The sequence below is a fragment of the Phyllobates terribilis genome, unplaced genomic scaffold (genome assembly GCF_046119375.1).
Source record: "Phyllobates terribilis strain yellow unplaced genomic scaffold, ASM4611937v1 Scaffold_4__5_contigs__length_816908805, whole genome shotgun sequence".
Lineage (NCBI taxonomy): Eukaryota > Metazoa > Chordata > Amphibia > Anura > Dendrobatidae > Phyllobates > Phyllobates terribilis.
This window is the reverse complement of record NW_027362764.1, coordinates 221,879,107-221,897,315: the sequence shown is the minus strand read 5'-3', so window position 1 is coordinate 221,897,315 and position 18,209 is coordinate 221,879,107. Positions and strand designations below refer to the sequence as shown.

The following is an 18,209-nucleotide window of genomic DNA, read 5'->3' as shown; positions in this document are numbered from 1 at the left end:
AGTCTTCTGGTGTACACAAGTCATAAATTGCGGTGCACGTCATATGTGCTAAAATCTGTGACCTTCTCACTTTCTTCCCACATTTGAAAAAGTATTATGAAAAGCAGGCAGATTTAGGCAGGCGGGTAGCTAGCCCAACAGAATTATTAAAATTCACACCAGAAACTGGTTTAAATTATAGCCTGCAACTTATTTCCAAAATCAACCATGCTAGTTCTTCATGTGGTCACAGGGCGGATTTCATCAACCAAGGTATCATTTTAATCAGTGTAAAGTCGCCCACGTGGCAGTGTATGTAGTTTACTGAGCACAATCCTGCTGACAGGTGCGCTGTAAAGGGAAGCCGATACATGCTGCCCAAACTTTGGACACCATAAATGAAAGTCGGGCTGAACAATTGCAGCCAGGTACTTTTTTTTCCTTAAAACACTCCTGTATTGTAGATATGATATAGTTTGAATAGTCGTCAAGGAAACATAGGGAGAGACGAGAAAGACAAAGTTCCCATCCCACTAATTATTTGCTTCAGTACAGAGTAGTGAACTCAGGAGCTAGCTGACAGCAATGACATTGAGGGTGAGGTTTCACCAAGTCTTTTTTCACAGGAAAAAAAATTAAAAACAAAAAGATACAAATGTACTCATCCTATGACTCAAATGAATTGGGACAGCTCAATTGCTTGCAGTTAACCCCTTCACCCCCATGACCGGGACAAATTTTACAATTCTGACCACTGTCACTTTATGAGGTAATAACTCTGGAACGTGTCAACGGATCCCCCTGATTCTGACATTGTTTATTCGTGACATATTGTACTTCATGATAATGGTAAAATTTATTTAATATGACTGGCGTTTATTTGTGAAGAAAAATGGAAATTGGCAAAAATTTAGCAATTTTCAAACTTTTAAATTTTATGTCCTTAAATCAGACAGATATGTCACACAAAATAGTTCATAAATAAGATTTCTCACATGTCTACTTTACATCAGCACAATATTTGAAACAATTTTTTTGTTGGGAAGTTAAGGGTTAAAAGTTGACCAGCGATTTCTCATTTTTCCAACAAAATTTACAAAAATTTTTTTTTTTTTTTTTTTTTTAGAGACCACAACACATTTGAAGTGACTTTGAGGGGTCTATATGACAGAAAATACCCAAAAGTGACACCATTGTAAAAACTGCACCCCTCAAGGTGCTCAAAACCACATTCAAGAAGTTTATTAACTATTCAGGTGCTTCGTAGGAATTAATGGAATGTAGAAGTAAAAAATTAACTTTTTTTTTTTTTTTTAACAAGAATTTTACTTTAGACCCAAATTTTTCAATTTTTACAAGGGTAACAGGAGAAAATAGAACCCAAAATTTGTTGTGCAATTTTTCCTGAGAACGCGGATACCCCATATGTGGGAGGAAAACCACTATTTGGACACACAGCTCGAAAGGGAAGGAGCACCATTTGACTTTTAGAATGTAAAATTGGCTGGAATCATTAGCGGACGCCATGTCGCATTTGGGGAGCCCCTGATGTGCCTAAACAGTGGAAACACCCCACAAGTGACACTATTCTGGAAACTAGACCCCTCAAGGAGTTTATTTAGATCTGTGGTGAGCGGATCGGCAAAAATGAAAAAATATATACTTTTCCCGCAAAATTGTTGTTTTAGTCGCAATTTTTTTCATTTTCACAAGGATAGCAGGAGAAAATGGACCCCAAAATTTGTTGTGCAATTTTTCCTGTGTACGCAGATACCCCATATGTGGTCAAAAACTACTTTTGAGGCACAGTGCAAAGCTCAGAAGGGAAGAAGCACCATATTGGAGTTCAGATTTTGCTGGACTAGCTTGAGGGTGCCATGTCACATTGGCAGAGCCCCTGAGGTGCCAGAACAGCAGACTCCCCATAAGAGACTCCATTTTACAAACTGCACCTCTCAATGAATTCATCTAGGGGTGCAGTGATCATATTGACACCACAGATGGTCAGAGAATTTTATACCATTGGTAAGTGAAGAAAAAATAATTACATTTTTACCACTAAAATTTCGTTTTAGTCCCAGATTTTACATTTGCACACTGGGAAATGGGTAAAATGGCACCAGAATTTTTCACACAATTTCTGCTAAATGTAGAAATACCCCATGTGTGGCTGCACAGTACTGCTTAGCCACACGGCGAGACTCGGGAGGATCGGAATGCTATTTGCCTCCTGGAGCACAGATTTTCCAAAAATAGTATGTGACTGTTGCTTGACGATAGATGTTACTGCGCAAGTGTCGCCATTTTGCTGGAGGAAAAAGAAATTTGCCTGCAGCAATATGGCGCCGCCGGCCACGCTTGTGCAGTAGCATCTCTTGGCAACCCAGAGACGCTATTGCGCATGCGGAGGCCATTTTGCTGCCGGCAAATTTCTTGATTTTTACCACAATTACACAGGCAGTATTTAAGACAGTAGGCAGGTCACTGAAGGCACAGTGACCTGTCAGAAGCCATACAATGGAATACATAAGCAAAGCAGAACATAAAGCTCCCCCTAAAGGCTGCCCCAAAGTACGAGCATATCATTATCTCCAAACTGAAAGTAAAGATTACATAAGAACCACAGGACGGATTTCATCAACAAAGGTATAATATTAATCAGTGGAATGGCGCCAACCTGACAGTGTATGTGGTTTACTGCGCACAATCCTGCTGACAGGTGCGCTTTAAATAAACACATGAGGAGTCTGTTCCTTGGTGTGTGATTAAGGTCATTGTTTCTGTAAAAATAAGCTTGAATAAGAGAAAAGCTGACAGTGTATTGCTGTAACATCACGTTAGACAACAGGAAAAAGTTTGATTCCAGACTTATCTCCTGCAGCAAAGTAAAGCGGATGAGGGATTTAAACAACAGACAACACAGCGCAAACATGACACAGGATCACTGAGAAGTTACACTAATAGGAAATGGCAAAACAAATTGTTAATGTACAATGATAAGCCAACAAAATAGACCACTTAAAGTGCAAGCGTAGTTTACATTTTTTCTTTTTTTTCTATAAATCAATGGTACACATAAAAATTAGAAACTTTCTAATATATCTTAGCAAAGAACTCTGTTTCTTTCTCCTCATGGACTGATATATCACTGTCAATTCTGGGGTACAATCTGTTTAGTGAATACAGATTTTCCCATTACTGAGATAGGAGATGACAGTTGGAGCTTTTAAGGGAATCTGTCAGCAACTTTTACCCTCCCCCCAACCATTTATATTACTGTGTGGCCCTTAAAGGATAAGCCAGTAGGTTCCATAAAGGGAATTTGTCAGAAGGTTTTATCTACCTCACCTGAGAGCAGCATGATGTAGGCAAAGAAACCCTGATTCCAACGATGTATCACTTAGATTACTGGGTGAAGCAGTTGTGACACAGAGTTTTTAGATTTCACATGAAGCAGAGCTGAGAAAGCTAATCCAGCCCATAGCAGACTCTGTATGTACCATGTCTACAGACCTTGAGCGGCTTATCACAGAAGGGGCGGAGTGGGACCAGGAGGCGTGTGTTGCTGTGCCCAGCAATGATAAGCTCCTGGTGCTAAAACAATCACAGCAAGTAAACAAAGCTTGGTAAGAGAGGCATTGCTGAAATCTGTGTTTTAACACCTACCTCATGCTGTCTTCAGATTACATAGCAAAAACCTGCTGACAGATTCCCTTTAATGGCCCCAAAGTGCTGCTCTAGCAGCAAGAACTTGTGTTTTGAAGGTCAGTCTGGAAGAGCTATAGGGTGTGACAATGTGATTACAGCTTCAGTCTCCACTGTACTCCCTAACTAGCAGCACCCTCCTCTGAGGAGAGTATAGCAGACACCGAGAAGCTGTAAGTGTATTATCATGCCCAGATGCACCCACAGGCTGTACTTCAAAATGTGATTTCTCACGGCTAGAGACGCACTTTAGGCTGTGTGCCCACAATGCGTTTTTTAAGCATTTCCGCAGCGGCAAAAACGCTGCAGAAACACTTAAAAAACGCATGATAGAAGGCCTGCCATGCTCCCCAATGATAATTCGCATGTGCTGTGCACATGCTGCGGAAGTTTCCGCTGCGGATTATCATTGCGGGAAAAAAAAGGAGCACTACCAAATATTTTGCGGAAGTGCTGCGTTTTCGCCGCCATTGACTTACATTGAAACGCATGGATTACGCATCACTGCATTTCAATGTGCGGATGGTACCCGGGTCTGGAGGAGAGGAGACTCTCCTCCGGACCCGGGTACCATAGAACCTGTGAAAAAAAGAATAAAATAAAAAATAATTATATTTACCTTCTGATGGCCCGCGGTGCGCTTGTCTTCCCTTGCCGGCAGATCGTGGTGGACTGAAGGACCTGCGCTGACGTCATTTAGTCATGTGACGGCAGGTCCTTCAGTGCAGTGTACCGCGAGCTGCCGACAAGGGAGAACTGAGCGAAGCAAGACTGCAGGGGCCATCGGAAGGTAAGTACAGATTTATTTATTTATTTTTAACCATTCTTTAAAGGTCACAGTATATAAATCCATGCTGTTTGCATGGATTTATATAGTGTGACCAAGTTGACAAGCACTTTCCAAGTGATGCTAAAATAGTTTGGAAAGCGCTTGACAACCCGCATGAGGAAATGCAAGTGAAGAACGCTTCACATCCGCATGTCCCTGGCAGGAAAAACGCATGTACAATCCGCATGCACGATCCACATGCGTTTTTTTCTGCCAGGGAGATGCAGAAACGCTCAGGAAAAATCCAGAGCATTTCTGCATCGTGGGCACATAGCCTAAGAGTCATAATTTTATCGACTGACATCTTTAAATGCAACACCATCATATAAATGGTTTAAAAATAATGCAGACATGTTCCCTTTAAAAGTCTATGAAGAGGGGAGGAGCAAGAGGCAGATAAATAAATTCTGTGCTAGTTCTCCTGAAGCAACAGTTACAGTTCTCCATAGAACTTTATGAGCACCAATTGTTATCTCCCATCTCATTAATAGGAAAATCAGCTTTCACTGAACACAGATTTTACCTGTGAATTGAGAATTTTGAAACTGAATGATCAGTTCTGAAGAACGACGTAGATTTCTCAAATAAGATATATCACACAAGTTCCTTATTTTCACGTGTAATATTGATTCATGAAAAAAAAATTAAAAAACCAACGGTTACTCTTAAAAATAACAGATATAGATCTAACTGTTCTTGATTATGGAATAAAACTATTTTTTAAAAGAGTTAGCCCAAAATCTAAAATTTGGATGGGTGCCAAGTTTATCGAGGAAGACCCCAAGTCATCATGACAGTGTGGGTGTCCCCTACATTAACAGATCACAGGCTGCCTACATGTACTACTTTATACCATCAGGGAGGCATCTGATTAGCTCCAAATTTATTCTACAGCAGGACAACAATCCCAAACATACAGCCAATGTCATTAAGAACTATCTGTATAGTAGTAAAGAACAAGGGGTCCTGGATATAAGCCCCACACAGTACTAGTCCCAACATCATCAAATCTGTGTGGGATTACATTAAGAGACAGAAGGATTTCGGCAAGCTTCCATCCATATTAGATCTCTGCTTAGTGCTTTATACCTAAAAGAATTGATTCGGTTTTGAAGACAAAGGCGGGTCACACCAAATATTGGTTTGATTTACATTTTTCTTTTTGTTCACTCACTTGACATTTTACTTGCTTAAAAATTATCAACAATTCTATTTTTTTAAAGCATTCTTACTTTGCATCATTTTTTCCAAACCTGCGTAAAACTTTTGCCCAGTACTGTATATACATAAAATGTGTCACAGAAACTCAGCCATGTCCCTCCTCCTCACTGTTCTTGGTTTTGCTTTATAGTTGCACAAATGGTTGCAGCATAAGCCTCCCCACCTCAGGGCTGTTTGCAGTGGGTCGAAGGTTTGCCAAGACCTCCCCCTTGGCAGGAATTTACCTGGCCATCAGCCAATGATGTAACAGATTGGCAGCTTAACCCCACCGTTCTGTGCAGGAGTCCTAGAAGACAACCTTTTAGAACGATGCATAAAATACTGCAGACTAGCAAACATTAGGCACAGCTGTACCTTTAGGTTACTTCCATCATTAATTTCTTAGTTCAGTGCTTCCTTAAAGGGAATCTGTCAACAGGATTGCACCCATCCTCCCCCCAATGTTTTATATGGGCATGTAGCTGTTTCAAAGGAAAGTCCAGCAATACCTTTACGTGGACAGTCCATTTTTATTTTACTGAGAGGTCAGTGTTTGAATTGATCTACAAATAAGGCTCAAGAGCTATGGTAGATCTGAAGTCTGTCACTCCAGCTCTATGCTCTGCTCAGCGCTGGCTCCTCCTGCTTGACCAACAGCTTTTATGCTGTGTGACTTCAGGCAACAGAGCCAATGGTCTAGCTCGATTACTTGACCAGCACTGCCTCCTTCTGCTGCTGCTTGAGTCACAGAGACTTCAGATCTACCATAGCCTTTCAGCCTCATTTACATATCAAATAAAGTGTTGATTTCTCAGTAATGGACTGGCCATTTAAAAGGATTGCTGGACTTGTCTTTGAAAGAGCTACATGAGCATACAGTGGATATAAAAGGTCTACACACTCCTGTTGAAATACTAGATTTTTGTCATGTAAAAAAAAAAATCATACCGTCTTCAATGCCACCCATGATCTGCAGAAATCCATTAAGAAAAACTGAAATCATTTTGAGGGAGAAAATGAAAATAACAAAACTAAAATAATGTGGTTGCCTAAATTGGGGATGCGGTTGAGTTCAGAATTAGCCAATCACATTTAAACTCCTGTTAAATAGTATTCAGTACACATATGACATAATTTAAAGTGATAGTTTAGATGTTGTAGTAGGATTTTCCTGACATGTTCTTAGTTGCAGTTGCATTTTATATTTCACATGGTCGGTAAACATCTTACAATACAGCAAAGGGATGACATTGTTGAAAGCTATCGGTCAGGCGAAGGGTACAAAAACATTTCCAAGGTATTAGACATGCCATGGAACACTGAAGATTGTCATCAAGAAGTAGCTTAAATTTGGCACAACAGTGACGTTACCTAGAACTGGGAGTCCATCAAAAATTGATGAAAGTACCAGAACATGAGAGGCCAACAGCAACATTAAAGGAGCTGCAGGAATTTCTGGCAAGTATTGGTTGTGTACTACATGTGACAATTGCCTACCATCAAGTCTGCCAAAAGCATGTGGGAAAATGAGTTTTGGTCTGGTGAGTCAGGTGTTGAACTTTTTGGTCATAATTCAAAAAGGTAAGTTTGAAGCAAAGTTCACACTGCACATCAACAAAAGAACACGATACCCACAGTGAAGCATGGTGGAGGAAGCATTATGCTTTGGGACTGTTTTTCAGCAGCTGGAACATTTGCCAACATGAAGGGAATTTTTAAACAGTTCCAAATAAAAGTCACTTCTGCAACAAAACCCTCAGGCTTCTGCTAAAAAGCTGAAGATAAATTTTATCTTTCAGCACAACAATGACCCTAAGCATACCTCCAAAATCAACAAAAGAATGTGTTCACCAGAAGCCAGAGCCCAGACCAGTATCCAATTGAGAAACTGTGAGTGACCTGAAAATAGCGCTGTACACAGGAGATGCAATCTGACAGATTTGCAGCGCTACTTCAAGAAGAATGGGCAAAAACTGGCAATTCTAGATGTGCCATGCTGATAAGACTCCTACCCCAAAAAGCTCAATACTGTCATAAATTCAAAAGGAGCATCAACAAAGTATTAGTATAAAGGTGTGCATATTTATGCTGCCACATTATTATAGTTCTTTATTTTTACATTTCAATTTTTCTTCTCAATGGATTTGTACAGATTATGAGTGACATTAAAGGAACAAAAAGTTATGAAATGATTCTTCTACATGACAAAAACCTGGCATTATAACAGGGGTGTGTAGACTTTTTATGTGTACTATATAAATAGTTTGGGATGTGGAACCCTGCTGACCGATTCCCTTTAATAAATGTCATATCGCAAAGCAAAGTGGGAAGTAAGCGCAAAGCGATCACTTAATTTTGATCTAGATTATTAACCCTTTCCTAATAATTTAAATTTTTTGATCTGGTTTGTGCCGTCATTGTGGATATATGAAATATGGACAGACTCTTCAGGAGAAACACTTGATGTGACCAGCTTCTTTTCTACCCCATTTTTACACCGAAACAATATTTGCCTTATTTGCAGTCGTTTCCTAGTAAAGAAACATTACAATAAAATCAACAAGTAACGCTGCTATATTGGGGAAGAACGTAATCTCTCTCTTCCCTGTTGTGTAATATTCAAAGAAATGTTAGTCAACGCTGAAGAGAAAGAAATTGTTCTCGGCTTTTGTTTCCACATTGCGCTTCCCCATTTCTTCACTATATCTAAAGAATGTTGCAGGCCCCAAACTGGTTCTCCCTTCAAGGGGTTGTCCAGGTTTAAGAGTAAAGACTGCAATCACTGTGTGTGACTACAGCCTTCTGAATCGTGACAGCGAGCGATGCCCCAGTATTGCCGGAGCGAGCACTCACATGACTGCCGGTATGTGATGTGCATACATGTGTTCATGTGCCAACTACACGAGTTCAGCGTGTCTCAATTCACATCTATAGAAGAGATGAGATTAGCCAGCACATCTCATTTGACCGCTCGCTCACACCGGGAATACTGGTGAATTGTACGCTGTCGTGATTCAGAAGTCTTGTTTCTTGTTGAAGCTTGTTGCTTCAGGTTGCTCTCAAACCTGGATAAGCCCTTTACATATAGGATATATTTTCTGTCAGTTTGCATAAGAGCAAAAAAAAACAGCAAAAAAAACGCTGGTACTAGGTTCTGCTGCGTTTTTTTTTTGGTGAAAGCAAAGCAGGTACAGCAGGATGTGAAACCCATTTATTTTTGTGACTTTTCCAAGTTGAAACCATAATGTCTTGGTGTCATATCCTGAGAATGGCAGTTTAGGATTAGTACAATTTAATTATCATATTTTTCGGACTATAAGACGCATTTTTTTTCCTTCAAAATTTTGGAGGAAAGAGGGGGGGGGTTGGGAGTGGAGGAACGGGTCACAGAGGCAGTAGCCGGCTGCAGCAGCTAACAATGTGCCCGCTGTTAAGGAAAATGAATATTCACTGCACATGGGAGTGGAGAGCAGTGAATATTCATTTTCCTTAATAGTGGGCACGATGCTAGTCGCAGCCGCCGACTCCTGCAGCTGCTGGGCAATCATGTGTGCCCACACGTGATCGCCGAGCTGCTGCAGGAGCCGGAAGTTGCAGCTAACACCGTGCCCACTATTAAGGAAAATGAATATTCACTGCTCTCCAGGCCAATAGACCTGGCGGAAAGAACAGTGAATATTCCGGCAGCTAACCTCAATGTGTGAGGGCACATGGCAGTGCTGACATGCACTGCTTACATGTTAAGATCAGCTGCTGGCAGCAGAACAGGATGCAGAGCAGAGGAAAGAAAGGCGAGTGGAATCGTTTATTGTGTGTGTGCAGCGCGTTGGGGGGCCAGGCATACCAGGACTGGCGACGAGGGGGCCAGGCATACCAGGACAGGCAACGAGGGGGCCAGGCATACCTGGATGGGGGGCCCATGTATACCTGGATGGGGATTATATATAACAGGATGGGTGGGGGCATATATATCAGGATGGGGGATATTAGTATAGAATTGGGGGACATTAGCCCTTCAACAGTGTCATCAGCAGAGTCCCCCAATACCAGTGCACCACGACCACATTTTTTGCTTTTTTTTTTTTTCTATTTTCTTCCTCTAAAACCTAAATGTGTCTTATGGCCCAGTGGGTCCTATAGTCCGAAAAATACAGTAGGATTAGTACAGTATAATTAAATTAGTGATATGTGCAACGTAAACATTGGCTAACCAAGGTGTGAAATTGAACAATACCTGATCAAATCAAGGGCTGACCAAAGTGTGAAAGTAAACAGAGTCCTACAAACTCTATGCACTGCCAATGTCTTAGTTAAAGGATTCTAGACCAATTCATCAGGCCCCCGCCCTTACATTTGTAATTGTGCATTTTTTCATGAACTATTTTGTTCAGAATAGTCACTATTTTTTCAGACATACATTTTTCCACTAAATAATTAGAACAAAATTGCCCTTTTTTCACAAAAATGGTTTTATGGTTTCACATATGTCTTGCATTGGTGACCTGTGTTCATGCTTCTGTGGTAGAAGCAAAGCTGAACTTTGGCACCCTGAAAAACGCAGCAAAACCTGCTTTTTGTAAGCAGCTTCTTTACTGCCAAGAGAGCAGGATTTGCCTGCAGAAAAAAATGCATCAAAAACGCAATGTGTGAACATAGACTTAAACTCTTGTAGTCCATCTGTATAGTTTTAACATGTATTTAATTTTCCAGTAACCTCTCCTGACACATCTGTTTTAGTAAGTACTTCTTGAGCAACTTTTCTAAAAACTGTGCTCTGCAGTTCCTCTGTTATTCCTCCTTGAAATTCATAAATAGACAACTGAACCTTACCATTCACATTGTCAAACAGGTGATCTACATTTTCCTTTACTTAAATAGCAGCAACATATTCCACTGTGCTGTACAGCAACGGCCATTACTCATGTAAGAGGCTATGCTCATTGGGGCTCACAATGTATTTTTGTCCTATTGCACACAAACATTTCTAAAGAAGTCTATTAAAATGCATTTGGAGTGTAATAGAAAACTGGAGAACCAGAGGAAAACCCATACAAACTTCATGCAGATGTTGTTCGATTTCATAAGGACCCTAGTGCAGCAGGGCCACAGTGCTAACCACTGAGCCACCATGTTGTTTATTTTTCAAAATTCTCAAACATGAATGCATCTCCTTGCATAGTAGAAATAGCCATTAAAGGGAACCTGTCAGCTTATTCATGATGCGCACGGTTTGCTGCAGCACAGCCAGGTATATTTTGTCTCTGAAAAGCCACCTGTCAGAGCAGACCTGTCAAATCATCTGGACCAGATCTTTAAAATATATTTCCCTGAAACGCTAGATGGCTTTGACTCCTACTGTCTATGGGTTGGGCAGCATGAATCAACGGACAGATTCCCTTTAAGAGAAGGCTAGTGCTGATCGATGTGCTGTCAAATACATGACCGCAACATAAAGGAGTGAGGTAGAGAGAAGAGCCTTCAAAGAAGGGCTGTGACCATGGTCTGTTAACATTACTGCTTCAGGTTTAGATGACAAATTAAAGAATTGTTACCAATTAGGCCACCGAATTTTTCAAAATTCGAAGAAAATAAACTTACTTCCCCCTCCAGGAATGTTTTGTTGTATAGAAACAGGCTAGATCCTTGTTCTCTCGAATTATATTCATTTTGCATGGAGGCCTAAAAGAAATAAAGAAATATACACGTAAATAATTTCAGTTTACCAATGAAAAAGTCACAAAAGGAAATAAATCTAGTATAAAATAAAAGCATGTTACTTATAAGGAGCGCTGTCGCCTCTTCATTTGCTTACCATTCATAACTCCATACATTTGTACTCGCTGTGCCTGGTGCTGTATCTCAGTAGTCCTATTCCAGTGAATGGTAAATAGCTACAGTGCCAGACACAACTACTGCAAAGTATATAGAGCTATGCCTGGCAAAGAATGACGATTTTGTCATCCTTAATTAGCTGATCAGCGGGGATGCTGAAGCCATATTTCAACCAATTTCATTATTTTGACATTAAGGAAAGCAATGGTCGCACCACATATTTTACCATAGCATAAAAACTCCTTTTAGCATTTTTAGTTGAGGAGTATAATATTTGCAGTAACTTAATTTTGTAATACAGTGGCATACATAAAACCTTGCTAATAATTCAAGGAACCCTTAGGCTATGTGCCCACGTTGCATTTATGAAGCAGAAAATTTCTGCTGCATAAATGCAAGTCCTCTCCCGGAAAAACGCATGCGGAATTCCGCACGCGTTTATCGCGCATTTATCACGCGTTTTCCACATGCGGAATTGCCTTGCGTTTTTTATGCATTGGACAAAGGCAATTCCGCTTGCGGAAACGCAAAATTAAATGACATGCTGCGGATTTTTGAACGCGGCATAAACGCTGCGGAAAAATCCGCAGCATGTGCATAGAACTTGCGGAATCCCATTGGGGACCATGGGGTGCGGATATACATGCGTTTTTCAAGCGTTTACGCTGCGGAAATTCCGCAGCATATACGCTTGAAAAATGCTACGTGGGCACACAGCCTTACTATATCTTATAACAATGCCTCCATGCATAAAAAAAAGAAGAGGAAAGACATGTACAAAAGATTGGTTGACTTCCTAAATTGAAACAATTTCAATTTTTATTATGTAACAAACACAATGTGTTACAAGACAAATAACATTTTAAAATGAGCTTACTGCACCAGTATCGGTTTACTTGGCCAAATACTGGCACTGGGATATAGCCAGCATGATAACCAATAGAGCCATGTAAATATAAATATCTGAAATAAGTATGAATAGACACTACCCCTAAAGTGATGTCACTTTGCATCTCTCTCCATGATTGAATGCTATGTACAGACAATAATACACATATAATGCAGTATCAGAGAATATAAAGGAGCTCAGCAGTAACACTGTGCAATAAAGTGCCATGTGCAGAGTCACCGACGTAAATTGTATCATAGGACCAGCATCATATGGGAATGAGGAGAACCCCATGAGTATCACTACATGAGGTGACTTCCTCAGGAAAGTTATTGGCACAGGATAAACAGCTTCAACATCCAATTTCAACTAGCCACCAGCCAGGATTAAAGGGGTTGTCTGGTCCAAATCGATAAGTCTGCAGTCACTCTGTGTGAGCGCAGACTTGGGAATCCCCCCAGCACACACACTGTGCGCTGCGGGGATTCGCTGGTTTCTGACCCGGGACCAGAGGGTATGTAGGAGTTATACATATTCCTGCTCAGTGGGTGCAGCCTTGCTTCCATACACTTTTATGGACCGAGGCTGAACCTGGGTCAGAAACCGGCAAATCCCTGCAGCGCAGAGTGCATGTGTTGGGGGGGGGATTCATAAGTCTGCAGTCACGCAGAGTGACTGCAGACTTATCGATTTGGACTGGACAACTCCTTTAACATTTATTTCTTCTACTGACTATTCACCAGCCCAGCACTAATGGCTTGCATACACATTAGACAATTGTCAGCCAAATGATTGTTTGACCAACAGCCATCTTCCCTCACTCCTCCATACACAGGAATGTCTGGCTCAGTTAGAGCTCCTGTGTTCTCTAGGAGAGCCGCTGCTGGACTCCTCCGTCTTCCTCCAGACCCCTTCAGTGGCGGCTCATCTCCCACAGAACAAAAAGATGGGTTGATGAAATTAAACAAGCCAGATCCTAGGTGAGGCCTATAAATGTTAGACTGTCAGCCAATCCTGCAGATGTCAGTGGGTTCAGACGACTGTAGTGTAATGTGTATGGGAGCCTAAAGTAACTCCAGCAGTAGCACATTGACAAGAGGCCGCTTCCCACAAGCTGTCAACCTGAATAGCTGTGCCAATGTGGAGGCTACAGAGGCTTCCCTGCACTCTGCAAATTCAGGTCCGTTGTCTTTGAAGGAATAAGTTCCTTACTTACTGCCGACCATTGGTGGCCTGTAGGCATTGTTATTACTGGCTGTGATATACACTAGCAGATGGAAGCACTGTACTGCTCCTAACGATCAGTGCACAATGGTAAAAGAGTGTCACAGGCATTATTACAACCTCCTGTGTGTGTATGACCGTGTATGACGTATATGTGTGCATTATTGCGACCACTGAAAGGAAGCCTCTCCCAGGAGTAATACTGCCTGAACCATGGGGGCAGCATGAATCAGACACCGACTTCATTACTTTTTATATTTTTCCATTAATTCCACAGCACTTTACAGGCATCATCTTTGTCCCCAATCTGGTTTGCAATCTAAATTCCCTATAGTGTGTCTTTGGAGTGTTGGAAAAGCAAGCAAATACAGGGAGAACATACAAACTCCTTGCAGATGAGCTCCTTGGTGGGTTTTCACTCCAAGACCCCAGTGCAGCAAAGCTACAGTGCTAACCACTGAGCCACTATGCTTCCTGTAAATATGTATATTTGTTTCAGAAAAAAAACATAACTCATAATGGGTCTGGGAATGAGCCAACTAGAGGCGGAGGTATATCCCTGACAACCTCTCCCCCGTGCTAAACTAGGCAGAAAGGTCCCTTTATGTGTGCGCAGGTAGAGAGGACAGTCGATCAATCTGATCAGGGCAAGGAGAAGCAGGCAGTGGGTCACACATTGCAAAATGGAATCAAAAACAGCAAAAAGGAAACAAGAGAGCTCAATAGATGGAATAGAATATAGGAAAGTAAAAAAAAACAGGCCAATATGTATGCATGTGTGTGGGGGGGAATAGACACACCAATAGTAACAGTACATAACAATATGAAAAAACAATAGGTCAATGTAGTGCCTAAGAGCCCATAAAATATATGGCAATATAGCCAGGCTGTTAATTAGATGTAAATAGCGCCACAAGTATGGTACTGTAAACGGTATAAGGGTATGAGTGAACATTCAGCATTTGCAGCAGAAAAATCTGTTGCAAATACTGGAGTGTTTGCAATAAAAACATTTTTTGCAGTTTTTGAATGTGTTTTTCCCCATTCATTTGAATGGCTGAAAAACGCTGCAAAAAACACTGAAAGAATTGACATTGAGGCTGTGTGCCCAAGATGCGTTTTTTAAGCTTTTCCGCAGCGGCAAAAACGCTGCAGAAACGCATGATAGAAGGCCTGCCATGTTCCCCAATGATAATCCGCATGTGCTGTACACATGCTGCGGAAATATCTGCTGCGGATTATCATTGCGGAAAAAAACACAGCACTAACAATTATTTTGCAGAAGCGCGACGTTTTCGCCGCCATTGACTTTCATTGAATTGCTTGGATTCCACATCACTGGATATGTACATGCGGAATCCAAGCGTTTCAATGTGAGGATGGTACCCGGGTGTGGAGGACAGGAGACTCTCCTCCGGACCCGGGTACCATAGAACCTGTAAAAAAAGAATAAAATAAAAAATAAGTATTATACTTGCCTTCTGATGGCCCCCGGTGTGCTTGTCTTCGCTTGCCGGCAGATCGCGGTGGACTCAAGGACCTGCGCTGACGTCATTTAGTCATGTGACGGCAGGTCCTTCAGTGTACCGCGAGCTGCCGGCAGCCAGGACGGAGCGAATAAAGACTCTGGGGGCCATCGGAAGGCAAGTATAGATTTGTTTTTTTTTATTTTTTACCATTCTTTATGGTCACAGTATATAAATCCATGCTGTTTGCATGGATTTATATAGTGTGACCAAGTTGACAAGCACTTTCCAAGTGATGCTAAAATCGTTTGGAAAGTGCTTGACAACCCGCATGCAGAAATGCATGTGAAGAACGCTTCACATCCGCTTGTCCCTGGCAGGAAAAATGCATGTACAATCCGCATGTACAATCCTCATGCGTTTTATCTGCCAGGGAGATGCAGAAACGCTCAGGAAAAATCCAGAGCATTTCTGCATCGTGGGCACATAGCCTAAAGTTTATTTTAGAAATGGTCTGTGTCTGTCTGACCGTGTACGGAACATACCATAGCTCCTGGTCAGGGGGGCGGGGAAGCAAAAGACAATAGAGACATTACAGCAGGGGATCACAGAGGATTCATTTTGTGAGGTAAAATATTGTTTAAAAATAGGCAGTGAAATGTTTTACCTCACAAAATGGATCCTCTGTGATCCCCTGCTGTAATGTCTATTGTCTTTTGCTCCCCCCTCCCCCGACCAGGAGACCATGGTCAGACACAGACAATTTCTAAAATGAACTTTTGCTCATGGGAAAACTCCTTTAAGTACTCCCTTCTCATGTAAAGCACTATGCAATCAATGGTGCTCTAAAAATAAATCATTTCATTCAATGTTCTAGTACAGTAGAATATTGTGGGGTTTTTTTGTGGGAAAAAAATGCATCAAAAACGCAAGATGTGAATATATCTTCAAGAGGAAACGTGACAAACACTACCCAGAAGTCAAATCGGTAATAACATTGAAATATGTTCACCACAAAAGGTAGAAATAGATGCATAGCCATAATTGTTCTCACCTACTGAGATGATGGCCACCCCGACGCATGTTTTAGCAGTCTACCTTCAACTGGAGGTGGCGCAATCCCAGCAAAAGCGCCAATCCTATACTGCCCACAACCAATGAGAATGCTTCCTGCATTACCAGATAATGAAACACAGCCGTGTATTGTGGTGACGATGCGTCGTCCTGGAGGTCCCCGGACCTACTGTTTAGCTAGGTATAGTCATACTTTATGAAAAGTGTGACATCAGTCTCAGGTATCCAAATATATGCGAGTCAAAAGAGAGGGGAATAGGTCTTTGTAAATCACAGTCCTGCCATTCGAGTGATTCCTGGCATGAGGGGGTTATAGAGCGCAGTCCCTCACCCAGGACATTTTATATTTATAGATAACCCTGATGAACTGGGCCTAGGTGTAATACAGGTTCGACTACTACCTGGTAATACGGTGCGGACCATGTTTTAACCACGCAAGCGCTGAACACATTTAGTACACACATACATTTAATGACACCACTGCTCTTCACATTTTTTAGATAAGATGTTCTCGATGTGTTTGCCAATTACATCTGTCCAATTTCTATTTGCAGCTTGACAAACTGATTACTTTTCTTTATCATCAGTCTTGTGGGGACTCAAAAGACAAAACCAAAGCTCACACCATATCTTGTCATATTTCATCAGAAGTAACTTAAAATTACTGAAACAGCATAATGACAAATAGTTGAATGGGTACATATGGGAATGATTTACCTAACACAGCAGTCTTGCAGCTCATGCAGATGTCCGTGCAAATCGGTCCAATCTTGGACCGCAACACACAGACTGGCCATGGGTCTCCCGAACAGTCTCATAGAAATACATAAAGCTGTCATGCTCCGATCGGGAGACCCATAGCCAGTCCGTGCATTGTGGTCCAAGATTGGACTGATTTGAAGAGACATCGGCAGGAGGATTAGCCTACAACCTATACAGTTGCATGTGTCTATTGACTTTCATTGTAAAAAAAAAAGTACCTGTCACCAGATCAGAAGTGGGCAGTTTTGCTCTTACTTTATTCCCACTGCTCCCCTGAGAATTGTTCTTTTTCTCTATATCAATCATAAGGTTCTAGAGTCATGGGCTTTTATTTATTCAGTGTTAATTTTATATTCTTCACCAAAGGGGCATGGCTAACCGGCAATAATGCCGAGCAGCCCAAAGCCATGGACTCACAGATTCCTAAGCCATGCCCACTTAGTAAAGACCATAAAAATTAGAACTTAAAGCAGTGCCCATATCTCCTAAAGGTAATATCATAGGGGAAATTACTTCTAAGCAAAATTAGTGGCAAGCCAACAGCAAAATGGATCACAAATTTTCTCCTACAAAATCAGAGATTCTCAGTCACAGAAATATGAACGATTTTCTGAAGATAAGATTTTAGCCTCACAATATCAATTAGAAACTATATGGTCGATTTCTATCCATAATAACTCAGACAAAAAGGACATTGTACTAAGAGCAGACAGCCCATACGCCCCAACAAACCCACTAGGCATACACATTAACCACAGGCATTCCTAAAGAATAACCATACTGTCTACGGTTCCTCAGTTAATAAGTTCACACAGGAATTCACTAAATGATAAATGTTCTGGACTGTAGATCAGTCATGGAGACATAAGACGACACAAGCAGAACACCGATGACTTCAGAACTGCAGAAAATTATTTAAAAAAAAAAAAATCTGGAAAAGAATAAAAGTGGATTTGGGCCATATGACTGCATTTTACCATAACGGTGTGCAAGATTTCCTTTATTGTAATAAGTCCAGCACCCATGTTAGCAAGACGTTCCCAGGATGAGCTTTTAGCTTCCCTTCACAGACAACAACCCAGATTCCAAAAACAGAAGAATATCTGAAAATTGATTCCACATTAAAAATGTATTCCACTTAGAAAGCTTTCCTTGTAATAGCCCAATGAAACATTAGAGAATCTTTACCTAGAAGTTGGCAAGGCGTCATACTACTTCTTGGAAACGTTCGTGTAAATTTACAACTCCA

General features: G+C 41.2%; 1 protein-coding gene across 4 annotated transcripts in view; it reads right to left on the bottom strand.

The window, feature by feature from the left end:
* DNAJC13 (DnaJ heat shock protein family (Hsp40) member C13) overlaps positions 1-18,209 on the bottom strand; it is a 172,081-nt gene that overhangs the window by 117,851 nt on the left and 36,021 nt on the right. For all 4 annotated transcript variants that reach the window (XR_012320069.1, XM_073678100.1, XM_073678097.1 and 1 more), the window contains exon 2: positions 11,312-11,392. Coding sequence is in view for 3 of the 4 variants with exons in the window: in XM_073678097.1 (XP_073534198.1) it covers positions 11,312-11,392 (81 nt within the window). In the remaining variant the exon portion in view is untranslated. The remainder of the gene's footprint in view (positions 1-11,311; positions 11,393-18,209) is intronic.